At 41.5% G+C, this 17,852-nt stretch overlaps 1 protein-coding gene across 4 annotated transcripts in view; it reads left to right on the top strand.

Annotated features, from left to right (window-relative positions):
* Nucleotides 1-17,165, top strand: part of LOC139553673 (low density lipoprotein receptor adapter protein 1-B-like) — a 91,827-nt gene extending 74,662 nt beyond the window's left edge. For 2 of the 4 annotated variants that reach the window (XM_071366245.1, XM_071366248.1), the window contains exons 6-9: nucleotides 5,763-5,858; nucleotides 10,394-10,527; nucleotides 11,079-11,113; nucleotides 15,738-17,165. In XM_071366245.1, coding sequence (XP_071222346.1) covers nucleotides 5,763-5,858; nucleotides 10,394-10,527; nucleotides 11,079-11,113; nucleotides 15,738-15,882 — 410 coding nt within the window. In that variant the 3' untranslated portion in view covers nucleotides 15,883-17,165. Of the gene's footprint in view, nucleotides 1-5,762; nucleotides 5,859-10,393; nucleotides 10,674-11,078; nucleotides 11,114-14,794; nucleotides 14,827-15,737 lie in introns of all 4 variants that reach the window. The other 2 variants (XR_011670700.1, XM_071366247.1) reach the window with 2 other exon arrangements.
* The last annotated feature ends 687 nt before the right edge of the window (nucleotides 17,166-17,852 follow it).

The following is a 17,852-nucleotide window of genomic DNA, read 5'->3' as shown; positions in this document are numbered from 1 at the left end:
CCAGATCAGGGCCTAACATAAGGACACAGAGTATGCTATTCTATTCTTCTGAAATAGACTACATTTTCTTCATATCTTGTTTCTTTAGACCCGTCTAAAATACATAATGAATATATTGTGATGGTGTAGGCTATGGATTTATTTTTAAAATGTAGATGTTCCAAAGGTCTGCATCAGTGGCTTGTAGGCTATGCGTGGAAGCCAGGCGATGCTAAATGTATTTATGTTAATTAACGGTCAATTACCGTGAGACTGGCAGATATTTGCTTGACAATCACCAGCTGACAATTTCTTGACCGCCACAGCCCTATTCACACCTCCATATAGCACGCCCTGTCTTACTATGTTGTCTTCTGAACATAGTGCCTTAGAATCAGAGGTCCATTCTTTTTGTTTGATATAAAATGTCAAATCTTATCAAGATTCAGTTGCAACAAGCATACAGTTATCTTTTGTTTCTAGATGTTTCCAAATGTATTTTGTGACTGTGCATCTAGTCTGGCAACTGGATCTAGAGGGCTGCATAGACCTGCGGGTCCCGACAGAGATCATTGCGGGCGCGCTCTGCCACTTTCATTCTTCAGGTGGTCAGACAACTTTGGGATGAAATGTTATTTTTGTCCCGCATATTATTTGGAAACGGTCGTCTTAATGCTTTGTATGCGTTAGTAGCCTTTGACGCATTATTCACACACTCAGAATTTGCTTCTTCAATTTCAGTAGCCTACCTCTCCTACAGTAGTTTGGCATGCGAGATCAAGTGCATCCTACATTAGGCTATATGTGTGGTCTCAATGAAATAGAGTAGGCTACCTATGCATGGACTGACAATCATGTGGCAGTTATCTTTCCAAGGAAATTAACTTAAATACGATTAGGCTGTAGTTTACTACAGTGTCTGTAAAATAAATATTGATAATGCAGAGAAGTAGAGGGCACTCAACCAACGTGAGTTGAGGTGCGATCAAAAGATTGCAACGTGCAGACCATGATGAGTGAGCGTTGCACCTTTTTCCTTTTCAATAAATATTTATTACCCATTTAATTGTCTTTGCCTACAAATTTTCCCACTCCTAAAAGGTAGGCTACGCATTTGCAAAACTCAGTTCAAGAGAAAGTGCAAGCGTCCGCTCTCTCTCCAACTCTGCTCTCTTCAAAGTACATCTATCCTAAAAACTGAAAACCAGCGGGAGCGGGCAGGTGTGGTATGAAAAGCTGCAGGTTTTAGTGGGAGCGGATGTAGAACTCCATCCCGCTCAAACATCTACCTAGATCCTTGTGAAGTTCCTGTTTTTCTTGTCTAAACCCCTCATTCTGTTTCACTGTCCGAGATGAGGGAGGAGGGGGAGTATGTGACAATGGCAGTTCAGTCCTGTCTGTGACAGCTGGGTGCCTGTGCAGTTGATCCTGTCTCACTGAGAGAGTGAAGGAGAGGTTATTTATTCATCCCTTTACACCCCCTAGCCTTTAATTTACTCCCCCCTTTTTAGTGGTTTTGGACAGGAGAAGGTTGTGTTTACCACAGAGCCTTTTGATAGTGTTTTAATTTGGATGCATTTCCATTTTATTTCATTATTTTTCAGAGATCAAGGCAGCAGAGGGCTGTTTAGTTTCCCCACTTCTGTGTTCCACTCTGCATTTCAAAAATGAATATTAAAGCTGCAAATTAGGAGTGCAGACTTTTCTCCCCTTGCGCTCTCTCCTCGTCCTCTCAATCTCTCCCCCCTTGTACCTCATCAGAGTTTGCTCAGACTCCAAGCCATCAGGAGTGCTAACCCCTCTGATGTGCTGGGCTGCGTCTTGTCTTGTTCTACACCATGTGGCTGATGAGGGAGAGGAGTAGAAAGGAGTGGGGCTTTGGGGAGATATCAAAGGAAGTAGTTGTGTTCTCTTGTGGCAGACGGAGAGAGAACTAAAAAGCTTTGAGACTGCTCCGTGAGTTACATGGCCCTAGAGGATTGTGGGTAGGAACATCAGGGTGGTTGTCTCTTTGCTGTACATCATTGCACCCCCACCCCACCATATTTGTGTAAACCGCATCCCTGACCCAAATCTTTATAAGCTCTCATCTCTCTGCATGAGAAATAGTGATTTGAAGTGTACTTTACAGTAAACACATAGCTTTGATTTTGCCTCTCAATATTATTTGGAATTGTTTCAATGCTTGATGACACTCTCTCACACCCTATCTGGGGTCTATCCAGTTCAGTGGAAATAAGGGTGCAGTCGCCCAGGGAATGGTTTAGAACCCAGTCACCACTCAGCCACCTGGCTCTCCTGGAGAATGGGACTCACAGGAGGGGGGCTATGTTTTTTTTTATGCTTCAGCTGGACGATGGCTAAGGAATCCTAAAAAGGCTTTAATGTAACCAATGCCCTTGAGGGACAGGCTGAGATGTGCTTTTAATCTCCATTGACGGTAATGGAAGCATTAGGTACAGTAGGTCAGCAGCCAGGCCTTTTAAGAATGACCAAGCCTGCTCAGATACTGTGTTTTCGTTTGCTCGAGTGCATCACAAGTATGTGTTTGTGGGAATGGGGGAATGGAGACATGCATGCAATGCATACCCATAGTGGATATGTTCGGTGCGTTCAGAAAGTATTCAGACCCCTTCCCTTTTTACACATTTGTTATGTTACAGCCTTATTCTAAAATGGATTAGATTAATTAATTTAATTTTTCCCCCTCATCAATCTACACACAATACACCATAATGACAAAGCGAAAATAGGATTTAGACAATTTTGCACATTTTATTACAAATAAAAAACAGAAGTACCATACTCTGGGAGAACCTTCCAGAAGGACAACCATCTCTGCAGCACTCTACCAATCAGGACTCTCTGGTCTGATGAAACCAAGATTGAACTTTTTGGCCTGAATGCCAAGCGTCATGTCTGGAGGAAACCTAGCACCATCCCTACAGTGAAGCATGGTGATGGCAGCATCATGCTGTGGGGATGTTTTTCAGCGGCAGGGACTGGGAGACTAATCAGGATCAAGGGAAAGATGAACGGAGCAAAGTACAGAGAGATCCTTGATGAAAACATGCTCCAGAGTGCTCAGGATCTCAGACTGGGGTGAAGGGTCACCTTCCAACAGGACAATGAGCCTGAGCACACAGCCAAGACAATCCAGGAGTGGCTTCGACACAAGTCTCTGAATGTCCTTGAGTGGCCCAGTAGGAGCCCAGACTTGAACCCATCTAACATCTCTGGAGAGACTTGAAAATAGCTGTGCAGCGATGCTCCCCATCCAACCTGACAGAGCTTGAGAGGATCTGCAGAGTAGAATGGGAGAAACTCACCAAATACAGGTGTACCAAGCTTGTAGTGTCATATCCAAGAAGACTTGTAATCGCTGTAAATGGTCTGAAATACTTATGTAAATGTGATACAGTGCCTTGCAAAAGTATTCATGCCCCTTGGCATTTTTCCTATTTTGTTGCCTTACAACCCGGAATTCAAATCTATTTTTGGGGGGTTTGTATCATTTGATTTACTTAACATGCCTACCACTTTGAAGATGCAAAATATTTTTTCTTGTGAAAGAAATGAGACAAAAAACAACTTGAGCGTGCATAACTATTCACCCCCCACCCCAAAGTCAATACTTTGTAGAGCCACCTTTTGCAGCAATTACAGCTGCAAGTCTCTTGGGATATGTCTCTATAAGCTTGGCACATCTATCCGCTGGGATTTTTGCCCATTCTTCAAGGCAAAACTGCTCCAGCTCCTTCAAGTTGGATGGGTTCCTGCTGGTGTACAGCAATCATTAAGTCATACCACAGATTCTCAGTTGGATTGAGGTCTGGGCTTTGACTAGGCCATTCCAAGACATTTAAATGTTTACCCTTAAACCACTTGAGTGTTGCTTTAGCAGTATGCTTAGGGTCATTGTCCTGCTGGAAGGTGAACCTCCATCCCAGTCTCAAATCTCTGGAAGACTGAAACAGGTTTCCCTCAAGAATTTCCCTGTATTTAGCGCCATCCATCATTCCCTCAATTCTGACCAGTTTCCCAGTCCCTGCCGATGGAAAAACATCCCCACAGCATGATGCTGCCACCACCATGCTTCACTGTGGGGATGATGTTCTCGGGGTGATGGAGGTGTTGGGTTTGCACCAGACAGCATTTTCCTTGATGGCCAAAAAGCTCAATTTTAGTCTCATCTGACCAGAGTACCCTCTTCCATATGTTTGGGAGATCTCCCACATGCCTTTTGGCAAACACCAAACGTGTTTGCTTATTTTTTTTCTTTTAAGCAATGGCTTTTTTTCTGGCTACTCTTCCATAAATCCCAGCTCTGTGGAGTGTACGGCTTAAAGTGGTCCTATGGACAGATACTCCAATCTCCGCTGTGGAGCGTTGCAGCTCCTTCAGGGTTATCTTTGGTCTCTTAGTTGCCTCTCTGGTTAATTCCCTCCTTGCCTGGTCCGTGAGTTTTGGTGGGCGGCCCTCTCTTGGCAGGTTTGTTGTGGTGCCATATTCTTTCCATTTTTTAATAATGGATTTAATGGTGCTCCGTGGAATGTTCAAAGTTTCAGATTTTTTTTTATAACCCGACCCTAATCTGTACTTGTCCTTGAACTGTTTGGAGAACTCCTTGGTCTTCATGGTGCCACTTGCTTGGTGGTGCCCCTTGCTAAGTGGTGTTGCAGACTCTACTGCCTTTCAGAACAGGTGTGTATATATACTGAGATCATGTGACACTTAGATTGCACACAGGTGGACTTTATTTAACTAATTATGTGACTTCTGAAAGTAATTGGTTGCACCAGATCTTATTTAGGGGCTTCATAGCAAAGGGGGTGAATACATATGCACGCACCACTTTTTATTTTTATTTTTTATTTTATTTTTGAAACAAGTTATTTTTTTCCATTTCACTTTACCAATTTGGACAATTTTGTGTATGTCCATTACATGAAATCCAAATAAAAATAAATTTTAATTACAGGTTGTAATGCAACAAAATAGGAAAAACACCAAGGGGGGTGAATATGTTTGCAAGGCACTATATTTCAGTTTTTAACTTTTAATACATTTGCAAACATTTCTAAAAACCTGTTTTTGCTTTGTTGTTATGGGATATTGTGTGTAGATTAATGAGAAAAACAACAATTTAATCAATTTTAGAATGAGGCTGTAATGTATCAAAATTTGGAAAAATTCAAGGGGTCTGAATACTTTCCAAATGCACTGTGTCTATACATGTGTATGTTTGTGTGTACATTTTATAGGACTATACTTCCTGTAGAGATGCTTCTCTTGGTATATAAACCATAATGTGTAGACTGAGACTGAAATTCAGAGAAAAGCATGCAGATTATCCAGGAAATCCCAGGAAAGCTCTTTGGGTCTGTGCTCAACATAAGCCCTGCTCCCAGCAGGTGAGAATGTTAGGAGAGGAGACAGGCCTTATCCATGTGACCCAGATGCTCTTTATTAAGGCAAAGGAGGAACTGCCTGCCTGACTGACTGGGTTCTCAAGCTACAGACATGACCAGTGTTTGGTTCTGCCCTATTTAAAACTCCTAACCAGTGGTTACTGACTGACATGTGTAAGTGTAGCTACTACAGAGCTTGTGGTCTTTGTGGCATCTTGTCTAAATATGTTTGGTCAAGTGCCCGATATCTGCTGAGAATGATCAACTATGATTTACAGACATCACACACATGATCAGCTAGATGTAAATATTCTCCTGTATTTCGCTGACGGTCTCTCTTCCCCCCCCCCCCCCCCTCTCTCTCTCCCACAGAGAAGGAGAAACACGTGAAGTCTGGGTCAGATGTGGAAGGAGCAAGTAGTAGCCAGTCAGAGAGCTTGTCCAGACTGGGCAGTCAGAAGGGAGGAGGTGAGTCACCAGCCTGAAGTTTCAGCCTGAGGGCCTCAGGAATGGGATGATATTTAATGGGTAGACTATTCATATAGCCCAGGGCAGGTGACTATGTCAATCTGGTGCTTGTTAAGTCTCCTCCGTCTACATCTCTATCCACCATCCTTGCCTCACGCTGGTTACAGTCTTTATTCTCCTGAAGATACTCACGTAGACATGATCAATACTTCAGTAGGAAGTAAAGGTGATCTGTTTTTCTCAGGATCTTGTCTCTCTTATTTGAGCTATTTGTTTTTCAAATATATATTTGCACTGTGGAATGGTAAGGAGAACAGTGACTTCTGCCATGGACACTTGAGAAGTCCAACAGCAGGAAACACTGTTTGTTTGAAAAGCGTGAGGGATCTACATTCTTTGTGGCTATTAGCTTCCTCTTCTGTAGAATTCTGTAAGCAGAGAGATTCTAGTCCCTGTGTCCGTTTCCTCAAATACTGTTGGTGAGGCCTGTGCAGTTTTAGGCCCTGAAGTGCTGCATTCCTGATCCAGAGCCTGAGAGAGGATGACGCTCACCCTTCACTCTACAGTACCTCTGACACACCATGTTCTCCCTCTTCTCCCCTCTCCTCCTCTGTGAGGGGATCACAGGGTTCAGTCACTGTGTGATGCAGAGAGAGCAGACTTAAAACATCAGCTTTGGCCATGCGTCCCCCTAGTCTGGCCAGGTGGACCCCAGCCTGCCAGAGTGGGATCCCTCTAAATCTCATCTGATACTGTTAACATGGGATGGGACTGGATCAGCTCACGATTACAATAGGATTAGGCCCGTTTGGGTTCAGTGGTTTATAGATCATCTCTAGAGAGGAGAGCAAAACCCTTGACCTAGAAATTGTATTTTTGTAACAGAGAGGCTTGGTGTAAGGGGATTGCAGCCCTGTCCCTTTTATCTTTTGGCTGTCCTTGAGCTATGATTCATAGTCCCATAGAGGGATGTGTGGGTTAGACCCATAAGGAAGTGGTATTGACCGAGACGCAAAGTGCTTACAGTAAGTATTCACCTCCTGGGAGCCTCAGGAAGGAGTGTTGCTGGAGACTATTCAGCTTTATTCAGGAGACATGATACCCACCTCACATCTTCCCTCTGCCAGTTTTCTGCTTGCTGGTGTGTGTGCGCGGGTGTGGGCACATGCTTCTGTGTCCTCTACTTGGAGATGTAGTCCTGTGTCCTCTACTTGGAGATGTAGTTCCTGAGAGGCCTGTAAAATTATATTCCTGACTCAATCTGCCACTCACTCCCTGGGGCCAGACTGCCAGACGGTGCCCAGACCCATTCCAAGCCCCCACACCCATCTCACTCTCAACCTAAGCTCTCCGCACACAGCCCCAGACCCAATGTGGTGATGAACAAGGGGGCGGTGCCCCCCTGCATCCTTCACCATCCCAGACAGACCGATACAATGAATAATCACCTGCTAATAATGGCTTTCTTAGTGATAGGGAAGATGCAGTTAATGTCAGAGGTCGTGTTGATGGAGGGAACCAGTGGAGGGGAACTGCTGCAATGGCTGATTTGATCATTTATGAGCCTTCCTCTTTTGGGGGCCTCCTGTTATGCAGAGAAAAGAGGAGGAAGTATATGAGGTTATTAATAAACCCAAGTACAACTTTGAGACAGATTTAGAGAACCTACTGAGATTTGACCTTCTCTTCTCAGGGGACTGACACCCGTCTGTCTGACCAGGGAATCAATAAGCACACATGGCACACACACACACACACACACACACACACACACACACACACACACACACACACACACACACACACACACACACACACACACACACACACACACACACACACACACACACACACACACACACACACACACACACACACACACGATTCCCAACCCTATAAAACAGCTGCGTCCACAGCAGCCATTGGAGACGATCCCATTACAGCACAGTCATCATGGTGAGGTGTGTGTCGGGGGATTATTCCATGCCCACTTATCAATAAGTGACAAACAACAGATGGGCATGTTTTTCTATATTTTTTTATTTAACCTTTATTTAACTAGGCAAGTCAGTTGAGAACAAATTCTTATTAGAGGTCAACCGATTATGATTTTTCAAAGCCGATACCGATTATTGGAGGACCAAAAAAAGCCGATACCGATTAATCGGCCGATTTAAAAAATAAAAAAATAAATTTAAAAAAATAAATAAAAAGATTTTCAAAATGTAATTTAAAAATGTAAAAAAATGTATTTAAAAATATATTGATTTTTTTTTTTACATTTATTTGTAATAATGACAATTACAACAATACTGAATGAACACTTTTATTTTAACTTAATATAATACATCAATCAAATCAATTTATCCTCAAATAAATAATGAAACATGTTCAATTTGGTTTAAATAATGCAAAACCAAAGTGTTGGAGAAGAAAGTAAAAGTGCAATATGTGCCATGTAAAAAAGCTAACGTTGAAGTTCCTTGCTCAGAACATGAGAACATATGAAAGCTGGGTGTTCCTTTTAACATGAGTCTTCAATATTCCCAGGTAAGAAGTTTTAGGTTGTAGTTATTATAGGAATTATAGGAATATTTCTCTCTATACCATTTGTATTTCATATACCTTTGACTATTGGATGTTCTTATAGGCACTTTATTATTGCCAGTGTAACAGTATAGCTTCCGTCCCTCTCCTCGCCCCTACCTGGGCTCGAACCAGGAACACAACGACAACAGCCACCCTCGAAGCATCGTTACCCATCGCTACACAAAAGCCGCGGCCCTTGCAGAGCAAGGGGAACAACTACTCCAAGTCTCAGAGCAAGTGAAGTTTGAAGCGCTATTAGAGCGCACCCCGCTAACTAGCTAGCCATTTCACATTGGTTACACCAGCCTAATCTCGGGAGTTGATAGGCTTGAAGTCATAAACAGCACACGAAAGTGCTGTTTGAATGAATGTTTACGAGCCTGCTACTGCCTACCACCGCTCAGTCAGACTGCTCTATCAAATATCAAATCATAGACTTAATTATAACATAATAACATACAGAAATACGAGCCTTAGGTCATTAATATGGTCAAATCCGGAAACTATAATTTAGAAAATAAAACGTTTATTCTTTCAGTGAAATACGGAACCGTTCCGTATTTTATCTAACGGGTGGCATCCATAAGTCTAAATATTCCTGTTACATTGCACAACCTTCAATGTTATGTCATAATTACATAAAATTCTGGCAAATTAGTTTGCAACAAGCCAGGCGGCCCAAACTGTTGCATATACCCTGACTCTGCGTGCAATGAACGCAAGACAAGTTACACAATTTCCTTGGTTTAATATTGCCTGCTAACATGAATTTCTTTTAACTAAATATGCAGGTTTAAAAATATATACTTCTGTGTATTGATTTTAAGAAAGGCATTGATGTTTATGGTTAGGTACATTCGTGCAACGATTATGCTTTTTTCGCAAATGCTCTTTTGTTAAATCATCCCCCGTTTATTGAAGTTGGCTGTCTTTGTTAGGAAGAAATAGTCTTCACACAGTTCGCAACGAGCCAGGCGGCCCAAACTGCTGCATATACCCTGACTCTGTTGCACAGAACGCAAGAGAAGTGACACAATTTTCCTAGTTAAAAGAAATTCATGTTAGTATGCAATATTAACTAAATAGGCAGGTTTAAAAATATATACTTGTGTATTGATTTTAAGAAAGGTGTTGATGTTTATGGTTAGGTACACATTGGTGCAACGACAGTGCTTTTTTCGCGAATGCGCTTGTTAAATCACCAGTTTGGCGAAGTAGGCTATGATTCAATGATAAATTAACAGGCACTGCATCGATTATATGCAACGCAGGACAAGCTAGATAAACTAGTAATATCATCAACCGTGTGTAGTTAACTAGTGAGTATGTGAAGATTGATTGTTTTTTATAAGATAAGTTTAATGCTGGCTAGCACCTTACCTTGGCTCCTTTCTGCACTCGCATAACAGGTAATCAGCCTGCCACGCAGTCTCCTCGTGGAGTGCAATGTAATCGGCCATGATCGGTGTTCAAAAATGCCGATTACCGATTGTTATGAAAACTTGAAATCTGCCCTAATTAATCGGCCATTCCGATTAATCGGTCGACCTCTAATTCTTATTTACAATGACGGCCTAGGCAGAACGACAGATTTTTACCTTGTCAGCTCAGGGATTCGAGTTAGCAGCCTTTCGGTTACTGGCCCAACGCTCTAACCACTAGGCTACCTGCCGCCCCAAACCTTCCATGTTGTTGACACACATTTTGAGGGGTAATAAGGAAGTTTTGGTCCTAATGATTCCCATAATGGCCTTTGTCTGCATGATTCATGTTACTGTTATGTTTGCACATGATGTTCATAAGTGTGCGTGGGGTTTTGGTGCCAGTATGTGACAATAAGATATGTAATAGATGTCTGTACAGAAGTCCTGCAATGTTGTTGATATTGAAAGTACTGTTCTTCCCTCTGAGATTAATGTAGTGTGTTTGTTTTCTCTGTGTTACAGAAGTGGCCACAGGGAACCTTCTGGACTTGGCAGAGGGGGCAAACATGGCGCTGCTGCACTCAGGGACAAAGGAGAGCGAACCAGACCCATTCATGACGCACAACCACGCCACAGAGAACAACAATACTGTATGGGTAAGAGAATGGGGGCTAGAATAGAACTACTGTAGCTACACATGCTTAATAAGAGGGGCAATGCTTTATGGATGAGAGAATGAAGGCTTGGAGAGCTGTATGGTTACATCAAATGGACATAGAATGGCTACCAGTATACTGTAAAGGTAAGATTGAAATAATACAGTATTGACAGTAGCTCCTAGCATACATACTTGATTCAAAGGCAGTGTCTTTATAGTAGAGTATGATTATGGGTTGAGTTTAGCTCAGGACAATGGTGCATTGAACAGAACAAGACTTATCAGATGGTCCCCATAGCAGGGGAGGGTGTGGAGCTGTTACTCTGCAATCATATACTTCTATTACAGGGAACATTTGGATAGAGGTGTGTGTTTCCTTTAGCTGCTCAGAACCCAAACCTTCCATTTATAGTCATAATGCCATCACTTCCTGTAGTTTAGCTACTGTTAACCTTTCTGAAACAAATGTCGTTTTTTAAACAGTATTTCAATTATTTTGACATGGTCTTCTTTCCCTGAACTTGTCTATATGTGTGTTTTGTCTGGTAGGAGCTTGAGGATGGTCTGGATGAAGCTTTCTCAAGGTGTGTGATTTTACTGTGCCCTGTCCAGTCCCTCTGCATTACCACACACACAATTTTAAGGCTTGTCTTATAAACACTGCCATTCCCACCTGCTGGCTCGCCGCTGGGCACTCGCTGCACTTATATCCAAGAAACTGTCTGTGTTTAGTTTACTGGCCTCAACGCCCAACTTAGTAATCTTCTGCTTTCTCAGCCTGCCTTTCTACTGGCCAGGCCCCACAAGCAGTGATTTAACAATAGGTTTTTAAGTGAGGACTTTGGATAGATTGTATTCTGCAAGCTTCAATGGCAGTGGTTGCGGGATAAATACACAGAGCATTGGTTTTCGGTCATACAACTAGCAGGTTCAAGGTTAACTGGACACGTCCTTCAGTGTATTCTCTGTGCTCTTGTACAGACTGGAATTCCTCAAGTGCAGGGTTCGGTAGGTTACTTTTTAAATGTAATCCGTTAGTTACCTGTCCAAAATTGTAATCAGTAACGTAACTTCTGGATTACCCAAACTCAGTAATGTAATCTGATTAGTTACAGTTGGAGTACTTTCCCCTTAAAAGAAAATTTCACCCCAAAATTATCTTTTGGTATTTGTTTCATTAGTCTATTGTTGATATAGTCCCAAAATGTTTTGCATGTCAGCAATCAAGTTATCAAGATATATTACTTTCAAAATACAGAAATACAGCCAGTATGATGCATTTTGCATCATATGACTGAAAATGCATCATACCGGTTGTATTTCTGTATTTTGAAGGTAATATATCTTAACTTGATTGCTGACATGCAAAACATTTACCAAAATATTGTTTTGGGGTGGAATTTTCCTTTTTAAGAGGCATTAGAAGAACACAAAAAGGATCTATCAAATGCATTTGGTGTGTCATCATAGTGGTCCCTGACGTGGTCAGACTCTCTGAGGTGGAACAAACTAAAACTTGCACCTTTTTTCAATGATTCATTTCATTGAGATAACAGAAAGATGTCATCATGTATTTTGTCACAAACATAATTTCTAAATGTAAATGTTATCCAAGAAGTAATCTAGTTTTTCAAAAGTATCTTTAATCCGATTACAATATTGTGGCTGGTAACGTAACTGATTACAATTACAGATTTTTTGTAATCAGTTACTGCCCAACCCTGCTCAAGGGCTCATTTTAAACTAACCCAACTCATGCAGAGCTCAAAGAAGTCCATCTTGTTTCAATGACATGTCCTGATGAGGTCTTTAGGGATGCTGAATCACAATTCCCAAGATGTTTTTTTTATTTAAATGTTTTATGTAGCCACTAAGTTATAGTCTAATTCCAGTCTTATCAGTGCTTTCATTTCCCCCAGGGCTCTTTTCATTTTGTTTCATTTGAAACTGACGGTGGCCTCTCCTCTGTTTATCAGTCTTTGTCTGGCGGTAGGGACAGTGTGCTTCAGAGGGGCGGTAATCAAGCATTGAGACCATTCTAGTCCTGTTATCAGATAATTATTTGTCTGCACACACAGTAATTACTCACTAGGCCGTTAATCTATGCTGCTGTGATTAACGAGGGGACTCTGTGGAGAAGTGATGGGCAGTCCGACCACAGATTGGTTTAATTGAGGGAAATTTAGTAGGCAGAGGACCTGGGGCCTTATTTATCAACCATGTGTACATTTCTTACTAAATTCTGTCGTAAGTGGAGATTCTAGTGTTCGCGTGCGCAACAAATTATTGGGATTAATCGAACTGTTGCACGCAACATATACACATTTTCATTGATAAATCAGAGCCATATATTTGTGTGCTTGTGAACGAGCGATACAACCCTGTCTGGAAAACGCCTTCCGTTAATCTTTTATAGTAACAAAAACACCCTCATTTGCTGTATTATTTGGACATTTTGGAACTGGGACATGTCTGTTTCTAAAAGAAAGTGCAAAGGCAAATTTCATCACATTTCTGTAGAGGTGTGTGTAGAATGTTTTAATATTTGGCAGTGACTTTTTCAAACAAAAAATGCATGCCGACTATAGCAAGTGCCAAGCGCATTCTGCAAGATTGATTGTCTATTCAAACAATTTAAATGTAAATGCTACAGCCCACACACTATGCAAAAGTTGAATTGTTGTTCAATATTTTGGTAATCAATAGATGATTGGGTTTCTATCACCTGCCTTGGTATAGACTCTAATATTAAATGGGCTATGACGTCACACTCCTATCTTACAGCAATACTGTAGCCTACCCGTACTATCAATATTTTAAATAGGCTACTGGTCTATATACTTCCAAGCTTTCTTGGCTATTGAATTATTAATGGATAAATGGTAGCCTAATATTTGTTGTCTAGCGGGAATAAACTAGTCATGTCAGAAAATACGAGTATGATTTAGGCCTTAAGTCAAAAACATTATGCTGTAAACTACTATGTGATCTCCTTACCAATGGCAAAGGTATCTGTTTTATTATTACGTTATTTGCTTGCAATACAATTGATCAACCACTAGAAGTTGTGTGTATGCATGGTCTGAGCTGTAGTTTGATACACACACTTTCCCATGTTCAAAATGGATAAATACCAACCTTTGCAGGAAAACTGGCACACGCAAGGTGTAGAGTATTTTTGTTACGCACGCACCATTGATAAATGAGTCCCCCGGTTCAAGCCTTTAGTCTATCAGAGAGAGCTGATTGCAGAGCTGCACTCTTATTATTGAAGTAGTGGGTGTTGAGCTGTGGTGAAGAGTGAGAGGAAGTTCTGTCACTATATCTCCATATATGAGTGCTGCTGAACTGATTCACTGTCACTTGGCCTGATCAAACATAACTGATGTCAGTACTTGCTTTCCTTGTATGTCTGTAGCCGATATATGATAGGAGTATGGATCGTTTTTAGTTACTTGAGGAGACTTGGAAGTGGCAACTGGAGATTTTCAACAAGCTCCTAAGAGCACTTTGAGTATAGATTTTCTAAAAAGACCAAAACCAGCGATGACAGAAAATAAGCTTCTGTCTGAGACTTTAGTTATTCTCTTGACTGGGTTGTTTATAAACTCCGGCATATTGACAGTCAGGGATATGTTGTTGTTGCTAATGCTTGTTCTTTCCTTTATTTTACCTCTGGGAATGGGGTGAAATGAGGTCAGACTTTTCCTCTGAGTTTCAGGAAATAACTCAGTAAAAGGCAGTTTATTGGCAGATGGGCTTTTGTCCCTCCAAACTTGCTGTGGGTGGTATAATGGTGTAGCAGAACTCTAGAAGTCCAGGGATGTCATTTTAGACTGAATGGTTTTCCTCCTTCAGGACTTCTTCTGAAGCAAAGAACAGTTTTAGTGACAATCCTCCATCCCTGTTATTTAGTTTTTTACTAGTGAGTTATAAAATAAGAGACAGAGTTGACATTTCTTGCCTTCATTCTCTGTGTGAGTGATTTAGTTTAGCTGTGTGGGCACCTACACTTTCTCTCCTTGTACATTCCTTTAAACATCAATATGAAGGAAGTTTGTGCCCAGGAGTCGGAACTCTCAACACTGACACTGACCTCACTAAGATCGCTGTAACGCAAGAAGGATTTACAGTGCCATCTTCTGGCTGCAGGAAGTTAATGCAGCTTTTAAGTTCATTGGGAATGCTCTGGTGTTCATCATAATAAAAATATAGGGGAATAGTAACAGTTGTCTGACTATTGACATTTCCTTTGCACCCCTCAGCCGCAGTCTGGATAGCTTTGAATCATACTCAGGTAATGACGTCATCCATTGGACGTGCAGTGTCCCACCCTCACTTCCCCCAGTCACCCGCACTCCATTCACCACCCACACCACAACTGTGACCCCTTTGTCACTCTCCATCCTCACCGTACCCAGCCCATCTGTCTGAGCATGGATGTGGATCTGTAGCATTCTGCCATTACAAATGCCTGTAGTTGCATATGTCCCTATAGGAGCATCCCATTACCATGGCTCAGAACCCTGTCCTATTGACTTCCCTTATGTTGAGACCACGCTGAGCAAACGTATGGCTCAAACCAAGACAGAGAAGTTACCCGTCTGATGTAAATTTGGACTACAGGTTCCAACATTACACCAGCAAAGTGCACAGAGGTTGGGAAGGCTGTGCAGTGTATGAACGGCAGGGTTCTCCGCTAACATGTTGATTGTCATTTATTCTCATTTTGTCCATGCCCACATGGTCTTGGATTTGTGTGTTATTCTGCTTCACATCTACAGCCATTTCGCCATTATTGCAACATCACTGAATGAGTAATGACATGGTGAGCCAAGTGGTGTTGCTGTCGTAGCAGTGAAGTGGTGTTGAGAGTCAGGCCTGAGAGTTGTAGCTGTGTGAAGTACTTAGATAACCATACCTCACTGTTTGATCATTTAAAAAGACATGCCTCTACAGTTTAGTTCTGGATACTGTAACTCGAGACCAACACACTGTCTTTTTAGTTGCTTACTCAAGTTTGACACATTTTTGTATAGTATCTTTCCTATCATGTCAATACACACGTTTGTCATTTTAAATGCTTTTGAATGTTAAAGTTTCCACATGTCTGTTAATTTCAATGTATTGAGTTTTCACATCCCATCTGATATTTGGTATCTTTTGCCTTATGAATGTGATAAGTGAAATGTCTCCTCCCCCCTCCAGACTCGCTGAGTCTCGCAATAACCCCCAGGTCCTGGACATTGGGGTAAACCCTCAGGACTTCAACACTGAAGAGTGCCTGTCCCCAGCTAACTGGGACAAAACGGATGCAGACAACGGCGAAAAAGACTATATGTTTGGGTTCTAAGGGTGGAGCCACTGCGGAAGCAAGGCATCGAGGGGGAGAGCGAAAGATGGAGAAGGAAAGCGATAGGTATGTGGGTGAAAGCAGTAGAGAGGCAGTGACTGTGGGATGTCTGTGAAAGAATAGCAGGCCTAGTGGAGTTTGTACATGATTCGATCTGAAAGTCCACTCAGTGTTGCCATCTTGAGGGATGTGACTGTTAGCGTGTCTAACTGACCAACCAGGAGGGACCTACTGGAGTCGAGAGCCTCCAGAACTAAGACCAAAGCAATACAACCATTTGTTTTCAACCATTGTTTTAAACATCCAGTCATCTGGTGTTTGCTACATTCAATACCCCATTATTCAATGTGCCTCTGTCTCTACTGACTGGTATGTATGTGTGTATATACAGTATACATAATCTGATACAAACGGAGCTATAATTTATCACTTGTTGAGCATTTGGTGAAGGCACATTTAAGCGTTAGAGGCAGAAAGTAATGAGTATATTTAAGGTCAACACATCCATGGTCAGTGTTTGAGTCTGGGTGAATGCCACAGTTATGTTCCTTTTGTTAATATAAGTGGATGGAGGAGTAACTCACTCAGAGGGGAAACTTACTGGTGATGTAGTCAAAGCCACCAGCTGGAGTGAACTTCAGCCATGATGCCAAATATAAGAATAAAGTGAGGGTGACCATCACCTCCTCTGAGCTCAATGGCTCTAATAATTGGGCAAACGGGCTTTAACAAAATGTACTTGCCACAGGAGGCTGCTGAGGGGAGGATGGCGCATAATGGCTGGAATGGAGTGAATGGAATGATATCAAACACATGGAAACCGTGTGTTTGATGTGTTTTCGATTCCATTTATTCCCTTCTAGCCATTAGTATGAGCATGTCCTCCCCAATTAAGGTTTCACCGGCCTCCTGTGTTACTTGCATACATAATATGTGGGTTGTGTGTGTGTATAAAGAAACTTATTTTTATTCTATTGCAAAATCTATTTTTGCACTCTCCACTCATCCCTCTACAAAGCACATACTTTCATGTCATTGATTGTTATTATAATAACCATCTAGCTCTTACATGTACCACCGTAATATTGTCTAATCTGGTTTGTGCTCATTTTGATAGTTTACTTGACAGTTTGGAGATTTAATTTTGAAGATATCATATGAGGGTTTGAGTTAAGTTCAAGTCTCCGTGTTAATATCGCTGACATTTTTGATACAGTTTGAAATACATTTTTATAATTTCTGGTATTATGTTACCTCTGAATTCAATAAAATGTATGCATCAGTGTGAGGCTATTGTATTTTATTTATATACAGTTGAAGTCGGAAGTTTACATACACTTAGGTTGGAGTCATTAAAACCATTCCACAAATGTCTTTTTAATTAACTATAGTTTTGGCAAGTTGGTTAGGACATCTACTTTGTGCATGACACAAGTAATTTTTCCAACAATTGTTTACAGACAGATTATTTCACTTATAATTCACTGTATCACAATTCCAGTGGGTCAGAAGTTTACATACACAAAGCTGACTGTGCCTTTAAACAGCTTGGAAAATTCCAGAATATTATGTCATGGCTTTAGAAGCTTCTGATAGGCTAATTGACATAATTTGAGTCAATTGGTGGAGTCAAAACCTGTGGATGTATTTCAAGGCCTACCTTCAAACTCTGTGCCTCTGCTTGACATCATGGGGAAAATCAAAAGAAATCAGCCAAGACCTCAGAAAAAACATTGTAGACCTCCACAAGTCTGGTTCATTCTTGAGAGCAATTTCCAAACGCCTGAAGGTACCACGTTCATCTGTACGAACAATAGTACGCAAATATAAAAACCATGGGACCACACAGCCATCATACCGCTCTGGAAGGAGGCGTGTTCGGTCTCCTAGAGATTAACGTAATTTGGTGCGAAAAGTGCAAATCAATCCCAGAACAACAGCAAAGGACCTTGTGAAGATGCTGGAGGAAA

Source organism: Salvelinus alpinus, chromosome 25 (genome assembly GCF_045679555.1).
Source record: "Salvelinus alpinus chromosome 25, SLU_Salpinus.1, whole genome shotgun sequence".
NCBI lineage: Eukaryota > Metazoa > Chordata > Actinopteri > Salmoniformes > Salmonidae > Salvelinus > Salvelinus alpinus.
This window is presented reverse-complemented; position numbering and strand designations above follow the sequence as displayed.